This window comes from Balaenoptera borealis (assembly GCF_965194805.1).
Source record: "Balaenoptera borealis genome assembly, chromosome: 3".
NCBI lineage: Eukaryota > Metazoa > Chordata > Mammalia > Artiodactyla > Balaenopteridae > Balaenoptera > Balaenoptera borealis.
This window is the reverse complement of record NC_138866.1, coordinates 93711778-93725983: the sequence shown is the minus strand read 5'-3', so window position 1 is coordinate 93725983 and position 14206 is coordinate 93711778. Positions and strand designations below refer to the sequence as shown.

Here is a 14206-nt window from a genome sequence, read left to right as displayed (position 1 = left end):
TTACTGAGCGTGTATTAAGTGTCAGGCACTATGTGAGCCCAAATGGGGACAAGACAGGCAGAGGTGTCCCATTAAATATTTGTATAACTAAAAATATTTAGATCCTTAGCACTAATAGACAGGGAATCCACATTTTTGCCTAAATTTGTCCTTGTCATCATGTTATATGGCCTGGCACAAAAACAATCTTTGCCTCAATGACTGGCAGAACAGCAGTAAAGCCATGGCCTTCCCACAGAGCTAGTTGAGTATTTACATGAAAAGTAACACTGGGGATTGTTTGAAGTTGTGTCTGTATCACAAAGGGTGAATCAAACTGGAGGGAGAAAGAGGCTTATCTGAGTTACAGTCATTCCTCTCCGTGAAGGAGCAGTATGGCCAAGTCACCGAAACCGAGCATTCTGACTCACAGTGTTTTCAGGATGAATCAAACAGATATGCATGACTCTAGCCTTTACTTCTCTGGCTAATTGTCTGATCATTTTCCTAGGTTCCTTACAGGTACTTTCAGCCATTTGGCTTTGGGCCCCGGGCCTGTGCGGGAAAATACATTGCCATGGTGATGATGAAGGTCACCCTGGTCACGCTTCTGAGACGCTTCCACGTGCAGACATTGCAAGGTCGATGTGTTGAAAAGATGCAGAAGAAAAATGACTTATCCTTGCACCCAGATGAGACCAGCGACCTGCTGGGAATGATTTTCATCCCAAGAAATTCAGACAAGTGCCTCGGCCACTAAAAAAGTTTGGTCAGTCCCTGCCCTAGAGCACTTCTCAACAGTATTCCACGTGGAAACCACCCACCTTTGCCAGGTGGTCCTCCTCCCATGAACAACCGTGGCCTCTGGACTTTTATACACTTACTTCCTGTGGGGTGTCACCGGTCATCTGGGCGCATCCAAACCAGAAACCAGACTGCAGGAGAAAATACGGAGGCCAAGACTTGTGCAGGAAACTGCAGCCCTAAAGGCCCAATTCCACAAGACATGCTTTGGAAAAAACAAGCCATCAGCAAGACTCATGCCCAACTCCTCACTGTCTTGCCCTGAGATGGGAGCTTTGTAATGACTGGGGCAGAAGCAATCAATGTGATTACAAAGGCCAGGCCAACATCTGGGTACCTAGGTTCAAAAGGGGCTTTCATTTGGTTTTCAGGGGGTTGGGGACTACAGTATCCATACCCTTGGAGAAATGCTTACAAATTTAGCATTTGACTTTTCCTATGAATTATATTCAATTAACTCTTGTTTATCCACATGTGATTTGTCTGTGGCAAAACTTAAATTGAAGACTACCCTTTCCCAGTCTCTCAATTTATTTCTCAGCCACTTACCTCTGATACAATAGGTGTAGAGTCAGGTAATATAAAGCAACTTATTAATAGCCTGAGTAAAATATATAATTAGTAGCATTTATCTGCTGTAGGGAAAAAAATTCACACAATGCATTTCAAATTAAAATAAAATTCCTTTTTTCATGTTTGCATTGTTGCTTAGCTCCAGGAGTACAGTCACCAAGAAATAACTTCAGGTAATGGCATCTACTAATTCTTACCACAGCTTCAGTGATTTGGGGGAGGGGAAGTCTCTGAATCTATATCTAATTCTACAACCCAGTGAGTTCAAACTTCTAAGGAGTGCTCCTCATATACCATAATCCTTCTCCCTCAACATTTCTCCCCCTCTCTTTCTTTCTATGACACCAAAAGCCAAGAGCAACAGATCAGTAGAGAACATGGCTAGGGTAGAACCCCTGCAATCACATTTTATCCTACCTCAGATTTAACAGTTACCTTAGAGATCTAACTTTTATCTAGTTTATTGGATCACTATATAGCCTTGGAAAAATGCACACCTTGGAATTTTCTCTCCAGGGCGAATCAAGTAGATGAGTGAAATTTCCAAATACTACTTTCCTTGTGTTATACTGATATCGCTATAAGAGTGTATCTGCTGAATGTCACTTAAAAACTAAAAAACTAAACTCATTTACAAATATGTAAATGTTTTCCATTGAGTCAACCTGAATATTCTTATCCTGCTGCTTTGCAATAGGGCAACAGCTGAGTATAAAATGAGAGTGTAAACTCCTGAGAGTGGGAGGTCTTTTCTTTCTTTTGGAATCCACGCCCATCCTCCATTCTTTCTCCCCATATTTACTTTCAAGATCAACACTGAATTGACACTCTGGCTCAGAGATATTCTAACTGACTCAGAAACTAAGTAAAGGGGAAGCAGGTATCCTAAGAATTCAAGGATGGGCATTAGTAAAGAAGCAAATATTTGAAATTGGAATTATCTGGATCATCTATATGATGTAAACATATGTGGAAATATATCTGTGTATCTGGATATGTCTGTAGTCAGGTCTAGATGAGTATCCAAACAATTCAGATCCCTGAAAGAAAAGCAAGGATTTTAGACATAGTGTGTCCTCATTAATTCACTTGGTGATTATTAACAAACAGTTTACTTTGTCCTTGGTTGGAGCTGCACAGTAGAGAAAAACAGACTTTGGATCAGTGTACTTCATCCATCTAATTCCCTTGAACATCTACTGTATTTAATGCGCATATATGTAGCCAAAGCCATAGTCTGTCTATACAGTCAAAGTGAAATGGAAGGTGGATATAGTTGTATATAGATAAATGCAGATACCAAAATATGCTAGGGGAAAACGGGGGTGAGGGGGGAAGGGGAGATGGAAAGTACTAGTTTGCATGATCTAAGCAAACTCTCCCAGAAACAAATTATCTGAGTAATTGTTCAACTTGTCACTCTGTTTGTCCTGTATTGACAAACCTCATATGTTTGTACAGGCTTAAGGAATTTGGAATATCATTGACTTTTCAGTGGGCTGATGAACATACATCTGAAAATTCTGTTTTCTCTTCAGAATTGTGCCTCATTGTTAAATACTTAATTGTCACTCTGAATGTGCTGTGGATTCTGTTTTCACCAGCTCTCAAAGAGCTAGGATGTATAAATTATTAGTGAAATGAATGCATATGAGGGCTCTATCATTTTCAAATTGTGAGAACAATTGTAGTCTTCTGTCTTTGGGTGTTCTAGAAACCCCCTTCTGCCTTCATTGACATCTTACTCCTCCCTCCCACAAGTGGAAAATCATCTCATTCAGAAAGATCCCACATAATGGGAAATGCCAGTTGGAAGTTGTCACTTTTTATTTCTAAGCAGCACCCCTCACCATTCATGGTGCTAATATTCCATAGAAGTGTGTGGCACTGACCCACTGGAAAGAATGCTAGCTGGGCCCTCCTCAATCTCCTGTATTAGTTGGTCTCTGGGACTTAATCTCTCACCTGTATTTGCAAAAAGACTTGCTAAATTAAACTTTGTCAAAGTAAGGAGTTGAATGTAATTTGCAGTACTTTCAGTTGGACTTAGCTCAAAAAGCAACAAGAGCTGAACGCTCCATGGCTCAACTCAAACAAGATCTCACTCATTCCCTTACTGCAGCTTTTAGCAGGTTTTGGCCTACATTTAGGGAGTCGCTGCCATACCCTGTTTCCACCAGGTCAACAGACAAAAGGAGTACATTTAGATAAGGCAACCTGGTCATCAAGCCCCGCCCATTAGGTATACCTGCCTCTTTCTCTTCCACCAAGAAAGCATTTCAAAGTACAAGTCAAAATTATTATAAGAATATAAGTATAAGAATTACTGCAAAAATAACCTTAAATCTACTCTAATTATAACCCAAAGCAAATGTTTCACAAACCTTAGTATTTTAATTTATTAATAAAACACTTCTTGTAACAAAGTTCTTAAGTTATGAGACATGGAAGTTGAGCCTGTGGCCCAGGTGATTTTTAAAGTTCCTTTCAGCTCAACGACTCTGTAAATAAGGAGGTGGTGAAGACTTGAATCTGGGCTCAGCCTTTTCTTAAATGCATGCTTTGGTCAAACTGTTTAATCTTCCCATACCTTAGTTTTCTCATCAATCCAGTGAGGATAATAAATTCCTCATAAGGTTGATGTGGCGATTACACGGGATAATTTATGTGAAGCTCTCAGCACAGTGTATGGTATAGGGCAACCTCTCAGTAAGCCTTGGGCCTGATAATGATGATGCTCAGTAATTAGGCTGATCATGACACCCTGAAACCTCTTTTCGTGCAGTGGAGGGGGCAGAAGATGTGTCATCAGATGCTTCAACATTACGATCTCATTTTAAGCTTCATGACAACTCTCACATTAGTATGATCGCCTCGGGAAGCCCCACGTTATTGATAACAAGACAGAGGTCCAGGGATTTGGGGAGACTTGCCCTCAAGGACCCAGCCAGTAAAGGAGCTGGATTCTAGTCCATTTCTCATCCCAAAGTCTTGGCCCCTCCATCATGCCACCTCTTTGCAGCAGGACTCACTGCTGGAAGGCTGAGGAGTCTAGTCCCAGGTTCCTGGCTCTCCCCCATGTGGTGTTGGGTAAACCCCTTTCAAGCCTTGCTCATTCCCTGCCTCATTACCCAAGGAATCTAAGTCAGGAAATACTTTACTTTCTTCATCCAGAAAATCTGGATGTTTCTACCTGCCTTACCCACTTCCATGCATGTTTGGAGGCTCTTTCTCAAAAGAGGTAGTGCAAGGGAAAGTGCTGTAAAACTTCACTTAGTATAAGGTGGTAGTATTAACGTGTGGATTCCATCAGCTGCCTCAACTGGAAATTATCAGATTCCATTAAGTTATGATCTAACCACTAGGAACACTTCTAGTTTTGCACAATTTCAATTCATTTCAGATGTGGTACTGCATGAAAAAAATAGACAGTGGAGAAAAAAGTAGTAATTTACTATAAACACACAGGAGGCAAACCAGACCTCATGATGGCCATAAAATTCTCTCCATTTAGGCCAAACTGACAAGTGCTAAGAAGCCCATTATGATGGAGACAGCTGTTAGGCAATCTCTTCTTTTGGCAAGGATGTCAGCTATGAATGAAACAGTCACTCATCTGGTTATTTCCAAATGGCCAGGTGTTTGGCATGGAGGAGACCCAGCCAGACACAGGCACGGAGGCTTCCTCTTTTAGCCTAGTGCAGCTTGGATGGATGAGGAGCTGAGAACTCTTCACTCTTCTGCCTCTTTCCCATTCCAGTTTATTGTGATAGGTGTTCATTCTTTCAGACCAAGAAAAACAATAGTAACTGTACTTACTTTCTTATTATATTAAGTCCTTTACACAATCATTTCATTTAATTCTCCCAACAATACTGTGAGGCAGGTACATCCCCATTTTACACATAAATTCTGCCCTTCCATCCATTTATATTCCTTTGCTACCTGCTTCATAGAGTTTCTCAAACCTACCCACACAAACCCCAACACACAGGCTCAGTGTCTCAAGTTCTCTTATCAAAACCTGCCCCCCCCCCGATTTTTTTCTTGATCTGTTAAACTTATCTACCCATGTTATAAAGCATAGCTAATATTCAAAATGTTTTCCTCCCTTCCAACATAGGTTTTTGTTTTTCTAAGGAATTGTCTAAAAGAATTATAAGCATCAGCAAGCAGGGTTCGTGGAAGTAAAGGAGGGAAGAAAGGAGGTGCTGCCTTCCAGATACCCCTAAAATAATAGCACCTACTTTACCTACACATGAAGCTGGTCCTACCTATGGAGTGGTGGCTAGCTAGTAAGGGTTCCACAATCAGAATGTCTAGAGGAGTGAGACACCTATGATCAGGCCAACTGTAAGGAGAGCTTGCGGAAGAAAAGGAGCACGTCTCACCTGTAGGCATTGAATGTAGGTTCAGTGTTCTAAAATTCAGTGTCAGACAAACCGAAGTCATCCATGAGCTGGATCAGGCTCACTAGTACCTCCCTTCCCAGTGGAAATTAACACTTTCCCTAGACACCAACACTTTCCCTCAGGCAAGCTTACCACCTTCCCCAAACACAGCTTGCTGCTTTTACTACTCATAGTGCTCTAGAAACAACCAAAAACAGGCAAATAGAAATCAACTGTCACTTTGGAGAAATCCCTGCCCATGATGATGCAGGTGTGGGTGATATTTCTTTGTGTGTTGTCCTTGAGGCAAGTGTGAAGGGGAAAGAATTGTTATAAATGGTTAATGTGCCACAACTAATAGCTCTCCATCTCCAAGGCCTTACCATGGACCATGACATTTACGGTCTCTAACATTAATCCCTTTCACATCCATCATTTCATTTGTACCCCTATGCACCCATTCACCCAAACACTAAGTAAGGAAGGCAGAGAAGTCGCCATTTTTCTGATGAGGAAACTGAACCACATGGAGGTTGCATGGTTTGTCCAATGTCACACCATAAGTGCCACATCTAGGATTGCCCCCCAGGGATTCCAGCTCCAAATCCAGCAGCTGTTTGATATCACCTGGCCAAACTTCCCTTCATAGCTGTGCATATTCTGAAAATTATTTGGGTGTCTTCTCAGCAATATGAACCTCAGTAGACCTATCTGTAAATATGGGTTAACCAAGGTAATCCAAGATGATCTCATCTCAAGATCCTTAACTTAATCACATATGAAAAAACTCTTTTTCCAAATAAGGTCAGATTCACAGGTTCCAGAGATTTGGATGTGAACATATTTTGGGTGTCATTTTTCAACCCACTATGCCCCACTCCCCAGCACATGACTGGCACTTCTCAGTTCCTAGAGAAATGTTTCCTAAACTTGAACATCTGAGTCACCTGGGGATTTTGTTACTAAGTACGTGTGGGATCCTGCCTCAGTAGATGTGGGTGGAGCCTGAGATTCTGCATCTCTAACAGGCTCCCAGGTCATGTTGATGCAGACCTAGGTGGTCCAAGGTGAGCAAAGAGTATAGTAGTGAGGTTCATAGAGAAGCAGTAGCAGCACCTGGGAGCCTGTTAGGATGAAGATTCTCAGGCCCAACCCAGACCTGCCGAGCCTGAATCTGCATTGCAACATGATCCCCAAGCACTTTGGTTGCAAGTTAAAGTTCCAGAAGCACTGATCAGGTAAGGTTTTTATATTCCTACTTCACACCCAAGACCTCACTCAGCATACTCTGCACCTGTGCTTATAGAGTCTTCATTCCTGTTTGGTCAGGTCTTCAGTTCCGTGCATGGCTGTAACTCCCCTCGGACCCTGAGGGGAAGGCCTTGGAAGGAAATGCACCCTGTCCTCCCTTGTACTCAGTTCTGTTGCACGAACAGTCCACTGAAGCCCCAAGCCAAGCAGCCACTTGCCCCAAGGCTGTGAATACCACACTGCATGATTCCAAAGAGCCATAGCACTTGTGATGCTCACAGAAGCTACCAAAGGGCATCTTGTCCTTCTCAGAGAAAGTGCTACAAAACTCTCCTGGGAATCTGGACTTTCTTCCTGATATAGGGATCAATTCCATGTGCTTTCTCCACCCTTCTGATGCTCACAGCAAACTCTTACAAGGAGTCAGACAATGCAGGTATGTCCCTTCATGCCTCCCAATATATTAAGAAAAAGGATCCCACAACAAAAATCTTCTCTCAGGCATCTTCCATCATCACTTCTGTGGTTTCTTTGCTCAGGGGAGTTTTCCCTGAAAAAGAGCCCACTCCCTTTACTGCCAGCCTGCTCCCTCCACTGGACATGCACAGTCAGGCAAAGGCTGAACCTAGATGAACCTAGTCTAAAATCCTAGCTCTGCTATTTATCAGCTGTGTGTTGTGGGGCAAGTGGCTTAACTTCCCAGAGCCTAGTTTGACCCATTTGTAAAAGTGAGTATAACATATGCCCCCCAGGATCCTTTGATTAGACAGAGACTGGAGTACTGGATAGAACCGCACATGGAAGGGGCAGCGAAGGGTCTCAGAGAGTGTCCATGTTCCTTCTTTGCTCTTCCTTTGGTCCTCTTCCCACGGCCCTTAGGAAAATGGAGGGCCCGGTGCATCTTTCCTTCTTCTTCCTCCACTTCTCTTCCTGGCTCAGTGGTCTTTCAGATAGTTCATTTTGAAGAAAAGACGGGTCCTAATCTTGTCCTAAGAGGTCTATCTACACTCATTTCCACATAAAAATTAAACTATTTCAACTAAAAACAAAACCGCTGAAACCAATTTTATAGATGTCCAGAACTGAATTAAGTTTTTCCTAATGCTTAAGTAACTACCATCTTGCAACAAAAATAATTTATTCTTGCCCTATTACTCATTTCTTTCTTTGACAAACTTATACTGAGCACCCGCTAGGTAGCCAGGTCCTGTTCTAAGTGCCTATTTCCTTTTACCTATATGTTGAACAGAAAATAAGTTAACAGATAATGAGTAAGACCATTTCAGATAGTGGTAAGAGCTGAGAAGGAAATAAACCAGGTGATGAGATATAATGGGTTTGGGGGCTCTATTTTGGTGTTAGATGGTCAGGTAAATCATCTGAGATATTTAAGTTAAGATCAGATTGACAAGAGTAATCAGTCAAGCTCAGGAGAAGAAAGTTCTAGATAGAGGGAACAGCAAGTAAGAAGGCCTTGGGTGGGATCAAGCTTAGAGTAGTTGAGGGCTCACAGGTGGTATGACTGCACTATCATGATCAGAGAGGAGCATGAAACAAGGTGAAAATGATGAGGAATGAAGATGTTATGGATGGGATTGTGTCCCTCCAAAACTCATGTGTTGAAGCCCTAAACACCAATGTGACTATATGTGACAATAGGATATTTACCAAAGTAATTAAGGTTAAGTGAGGTCATAACTGTCATTATAAGAAGAGATACCAGAGAGCTCGTTCCACCACGTGAGGACACAGTGAGAAGGCAGCTGTCTGCAAGCCACAAAGGGGTTCCTCACCAAGAACTGAATTGACCAGACACTGATGTGGGACTTTGAGTCTCCATAACCATAATAAAATTAATTTCTGATTTTTAAGCTACCCAGGCTGTAGTATTTGGTTGTGGCACATTGAGCTAAGACAGCAGACCATGCTGGGCCACAAGGGCCACAGTAAGAAGCTGGGTTTTAAGCAGGGGGTATGTTGAGTCCAGCTCATTTCAGCTCATAAAAGTGAATTGTTCTGGTTTCAGGAATTTTGTGAGCTATTAACCATCAAGTTGGTATCTTTATATTGGCCATAATGGGAGTATTTACACCATGGAAATTGGCAAATGCTACAAATCAAGGCTCTTATCTTTCCTCCCAAAACCCCCTTCTAAGAAAACCAGTTACCAAATACTTACTAATGAAGTATGTGCAATTTAGGTGCAATAGGAAGTCAACAGAGGGTTTAGGCAGGAAGATAAGTTGATCTAATTTACTTTTTGAAATAATCACTCTGGCTGCTGTGTGGAGAATGGTTTCTGGGGGATAAGAGTGGAAGCCAGGGACCCAGCAATTTGACTCCTGGGTATATATCCAAAAATCCCCCAAAACATTAAGTCAAAAAGATACATACACCCCCCCACCACAATGTTCATAGCAGCATTATTTACAATTGCCAAGATATGGAAGCAACCTAAGTGTCCATCAACAGATGAATGGATAAAGAAGATGTGGTACGTGTATATACAACAGAATACTACTCAGCCATAAATAAAGGATGAAATTTTGCCACTTGCAGCAACATGGATGGACTTGGAGGGCATTATGCTAAGTGAAATAAGTCAGACAGAGAAAGACAAATACTGTATATCACTTATATGTGAGATCTAAAAAATACAACAAACTAGTGAATACAACAAAAAGAAACATACAGATATAGAGAACAAACTAGTGGTTACCAGTGTGGAGGGATGGGGGCAGTGGGAGGTGCAAACTATTGGGTATAAGATAGGCTCAAGGATGTACTGTACAACACGGAGAATATAGCCAATATTTTGTAATAACTACAAATAGAAATTAACCTCTAAAAATTATATAAAAAGTTTAAAACATTTAAAAAAGAATGAAAAAAAAGAGTGGAAACCAGGGGACCCAATGAGAAGGACTCGAATCCAGATCTTCTAACCCCAAGTCAAGTGCTCATTTTACTGTCACAACTGAGGTCTGTACTTAGTATTCTCTTCCAGAGCCTACAGAAACTCGGCTCCTTTTGCCTTTTGTTATAGTGTCCAATTCCCTAAACCTTCAATCAGCAAAAAGCTCTCCTCTTCACCAAAAAATTACCATTGGGCATTATCAAGATGGCAGAGTAGGAGGATGTAGAGCTCACCTCCCCCGACAAACATATCAAAAACACACCTACATGTAGAACAATTCTCATGGAAGACTAACTGGAACCTGGCAGAAGCACTCCTATCAACCAAAGCTGTAAGAAAGATCTCCGTGTGACCGAGTAGGATGGAAAAAAAAAGGCTTTGGATTGGGACTTGTGCTCCTGGGAGGGATCTGTAAGGAACAGAAGGTCCACACAGGTGGACTGGCACCCAGGGGAGTGAGCAGGTTGAGCCACAATCTGGGCATCTGAGTTCTGGGATCCCGCATGGAGGAGACAAGCCCGCTTGCCTGCTGGGAAATCCACTGAGACAGATAGAAAGGCTGGAGAAGCCTAGATTCTACTCAAGATGAGTGTGCACATGCTGGCTTGCTAACAGTCAGGGTAGAGAGAGCCTTGCACTGGCGGCTGCAGCCTCACTGTACTTCCCAATCTGAAGAGGCAAAAGCCCTGGCCCCTACTCACTCCACACCACAACCTGATGTGAGATTTGAGCAAAGATTAGGTTCAGCTATGCAGAGACAGCCTGGAGGGCCTAGGGTGTGATCCGGGTGGAGCTGCAAAGCCCACTGTCAGCACATGTATGGGGCAGTGGGTGGGTATGCAGTGGACAGCATCAGTGCACACGGAGTAGCACTACAACAATGTGCAGCAGCTGAGTGCTAAATCTCCAGCAGACAGGCACTGGGAAGGAGTATGCAGTGGTTATTTTCCAGGCAGAGTGCCTGTCCACTCCACAACATGGCTTAGTGTTAGATCTGGAGCAGACAGGTCATGGGAGAAGTCTTCCACAGAGGCAACCCAGATCTCAAGTGGCAGCGCAGCCATCTCAATTCCTGCAGCCACAATGCCCTGACCCCCCCCACCCCAGCTTACTCCACACCACAGCCTTGTACTAGATCTGGGATGAACATAACAAAAAGGGGCATGACCTTGGGCAGCTTCTGAGTGGAACCACAGAAGCCTACACAGGTGGCACGTAAGTCCTCTGTGACCACGTGGGCCTCACTTGCTTCAGCAATCATCTCCTTTGGGGCAGGGCAAATGGAGCACGCAAGGGCAATGGAGCCTGATCAAACCCAACCCTCAGGGCTTCTACTCCAACAACTATTGAGCAGACCCTGCCCCTGACATGGTGGTGACAACCATGGAGCAAAGAGGAATACCCAACTCACATCCCGTACAGCCTCTCGATACTACAATATCAACCACATACCCTATCAAAGGGATAACAGCCAGCACACTCTGAGGAAAGACATGGCTGGCATCTGCACCAAAAACAGCCCTCACACCAAAAATATCAGATACACGCAGTCTACCCAGGTATCCTCCCACATAAAAACACCACTTCAAGACCACAATAGATAACTGTTTCTCCTAAATTCACAGAAACAGAGAAAGTTAAGTAAAATGAAAAGACAGAAGAACTACTCCCAATTAAAAGAAAAAGAGAAATCACCTGGAAGAACAAATAATCAGATCTCACCATTCTACTAGACCCTGAGTTCAAAAAAGAGGTAATTAAATTGCTAAAGTAATTAAGAAAGATTATCAATAGAAAAGTAGATCACTGTAACAAGGAACTAAAAACTATAAAGATGAACCAATCAAAATTAGGCAATTCAATTGCCAAGATTAAAAATCAATCTAGGAGCAATGAATAGCAGACTAAATGACACAGAAGAACGAACAAGTGATCTGAAAGATAGGATAATGAAAATCACACAAATGTAACATCAGACAGAAAGACAGATAAAAGAAAATGAGTGTCAACTGAAAAAAAGATGCACAACCTAAAAGTTGAGACTTGTGTTTTATTTGGCAGACAAAACTGAGGACTTAGGCCCAGGATGCAGCCTCTCAGATAGCTCTAAGGGACTGCTCCAAAGAAGTAAGGGATGCGCCAGGATATACAGGAGTTCTTGAAATAAAGACCAGGTAGTCGGAACTTCAAAAGATTAGTATTAATTTAAAAAAAAACAGATACCTTAAGTTAATAAACTCATGACTTTTCTATGTATGGGAAGATGCAAAAGTCTGGGCTCATTGAAACTATTTCTTTGATATGCTCCTTAGCTATCTAGGACCAGTATCTTGTTCTTTCCAATCCTTAGTCCCCTCAGGGTGCAATGATGGGGGTCGCTGCAGTAGCTGAGGGCTTGGCAGTGGGCATCCCTTTTGTCTCCATCCTGAGTTCCCTCAGGGCTCACCGTCAGGGGTGGGGGTGTGGGGGAGCTTGATAGCTGCAACATCCTTTGTTTACTGATATGGCAGAAAACATTTTTTCATTCACAGAAGCAACGTAAGAGATTTAAGAGATAATACAAAGCATGCTGACCTACACATAATAGGGGTTCCAGAAGGAGAAGACAGAGAAAAGGGGATCAAAAATGTATTTGAAGAAATTATGGGTGAAAACTTCACAAACCTAAAGGAGGAAACAGATATCCAGGTACAGGAAAAACAGAGGGTCCCAAACAAGATGGACTCAAACAGATCCACACCAAGACATATCATAATTAAAATGGCAAAAGTTAAAGAGAGGATTCTAAAGGCAGCAAGAGAAAAACAAAGCCAGGTACAAGGGAACCTCCATAAGGCTATCAGCTGATTTCTCTCCAGAAACTTTGCAGGCCAGAAGGGAGTGGCATGATGTATTCAAAACTCCTGAAAGGGAAATACCTGAACCTAGAATACACTACCCAGTAAGATTAACATCTAGAATAGAAAAAGAGATAAAGAATTTCTCAGACAAGTAAACACTGAAACAATTCAGCAATATTAAACCTATGCTAAAAGAAATATTTAAAGGTCTTCTCCAAATAGAAAAGAAGCAAGTAACTATGGAAAAGGGAAAATCACAATAGGAAAGGTAAACATATAAAAAGATTGAAGATCACTTAAATAAGCCAATACATAGACTAAAGAACAATACAAAAATTGTAAAAGCGATTATAACTACAATTAATAGTAAAAGGATAAGCATAAATGTGTAAAATAGGACACGAATATCACAAAACATGGGAGGGGAAGTATAAAAATGTACCTCTTTTAGAATGGGTTTGAACTTGAATGACTACCAGCTTAAAGCAAACAGATACAGTTATGGGTCAACATACTTGAACTCCATGGTAACCACAAATCAAAAACATATAACAGACTCACAAAAATAAAAAAGGGAACTCAAGCATACTACAAAAGAAAATCATCAAACCACAAAAGGAATAACAAAAAGAAATGAACAAGGAAGAACTACAAAATCAAATGGAAAACAAGATTTAAAATGGCTAAAAGTACATACCTATCAATAATTACTTTAAAGGTCAATAGACTAAATGTTCTGGTCAAAAGACTTAAAGTGTCAGATTGGATTAAAAAAAAACACACCAAGAACCTATAATATGCTGCCTACAAGAGACTCACTTGAGGGAGAAAGACACACACAGACTGAAAGTGAAGGGATAGAAAAAGATATTTCATTCAAAGGGAAATGACAAGAAAGCAGGGGGAAGCAATACTCATATCTGACAAAATAGACTTTAAAACAAAGGCCATAAAGAAAGAGAAAGCAGGGCATTATGTGATGACAAAGGGATCAATACAAGTAGAGAATATTACACTCATTAACATATATGCACCCAGTATAGGAGCACCTAAATATGTAAAACAAATACTAACAGAGACAATGGGAGAAACTGACAGGAATACAATAATAGTAGGAGACACTAACACCCATTGACATCAAGGGACAGATCATCCAGACAGAATATTAATAAGGCAACAGAGGTCCTAAATGACACTACAGACCAGTTGGATTGAATTGTTATCTAGGACACTACATCCAAAAAAATACATATTCTTTTCAAGTGCACATGGAACGTTCCCTAGGATAGACAACATACTAGATCATAAAACAAGCCTCAACAAATTTAAAGGATAAAAATTATTTCAAGCATCTTTTCTGACCACAATAGTCTGAAACTAGAAATAAATCACAAAAAGAAAAATGGGAAAAGAACAAACACATGGAAACTAAACATGCCAGTGAAAAACCA

At 41.5% G+C, this 14206-nt stretch overlaps 1 protein-coding gene and 1 long non-coding RNA gene across 2 annotated transcripts in view; one reads left to right on the top strand and one right to left on the bottom strand.

Annotated features, from left to right (window-relative positions):
• LOC309626776 (aromatase) overlaps window positions 1-11056 on the top strand; it is a 58763-nt gene extending 47707 nt beyond the window's left edge. Inside the window, exon 9 of the mRNA XM_082387983.1 lies at window positions 491-11056. Within this exon, the coding sequence (XP_082244109.1) occupies window positions 491-739 (249 nt within the window). The 3' untranslated portion in view covers window positions 740-11056. The remainder of the gene's footprint in view (window positions 1-490) is intronic.
• Window positions 1-14206, bottom strand: part of LOC309626775 — a 296161-nt gene that overhangs the window by 75292 nt on the left and 206663 nt on the right. The gene's annotated exons all lie outside the window — the stretch shown is intronic.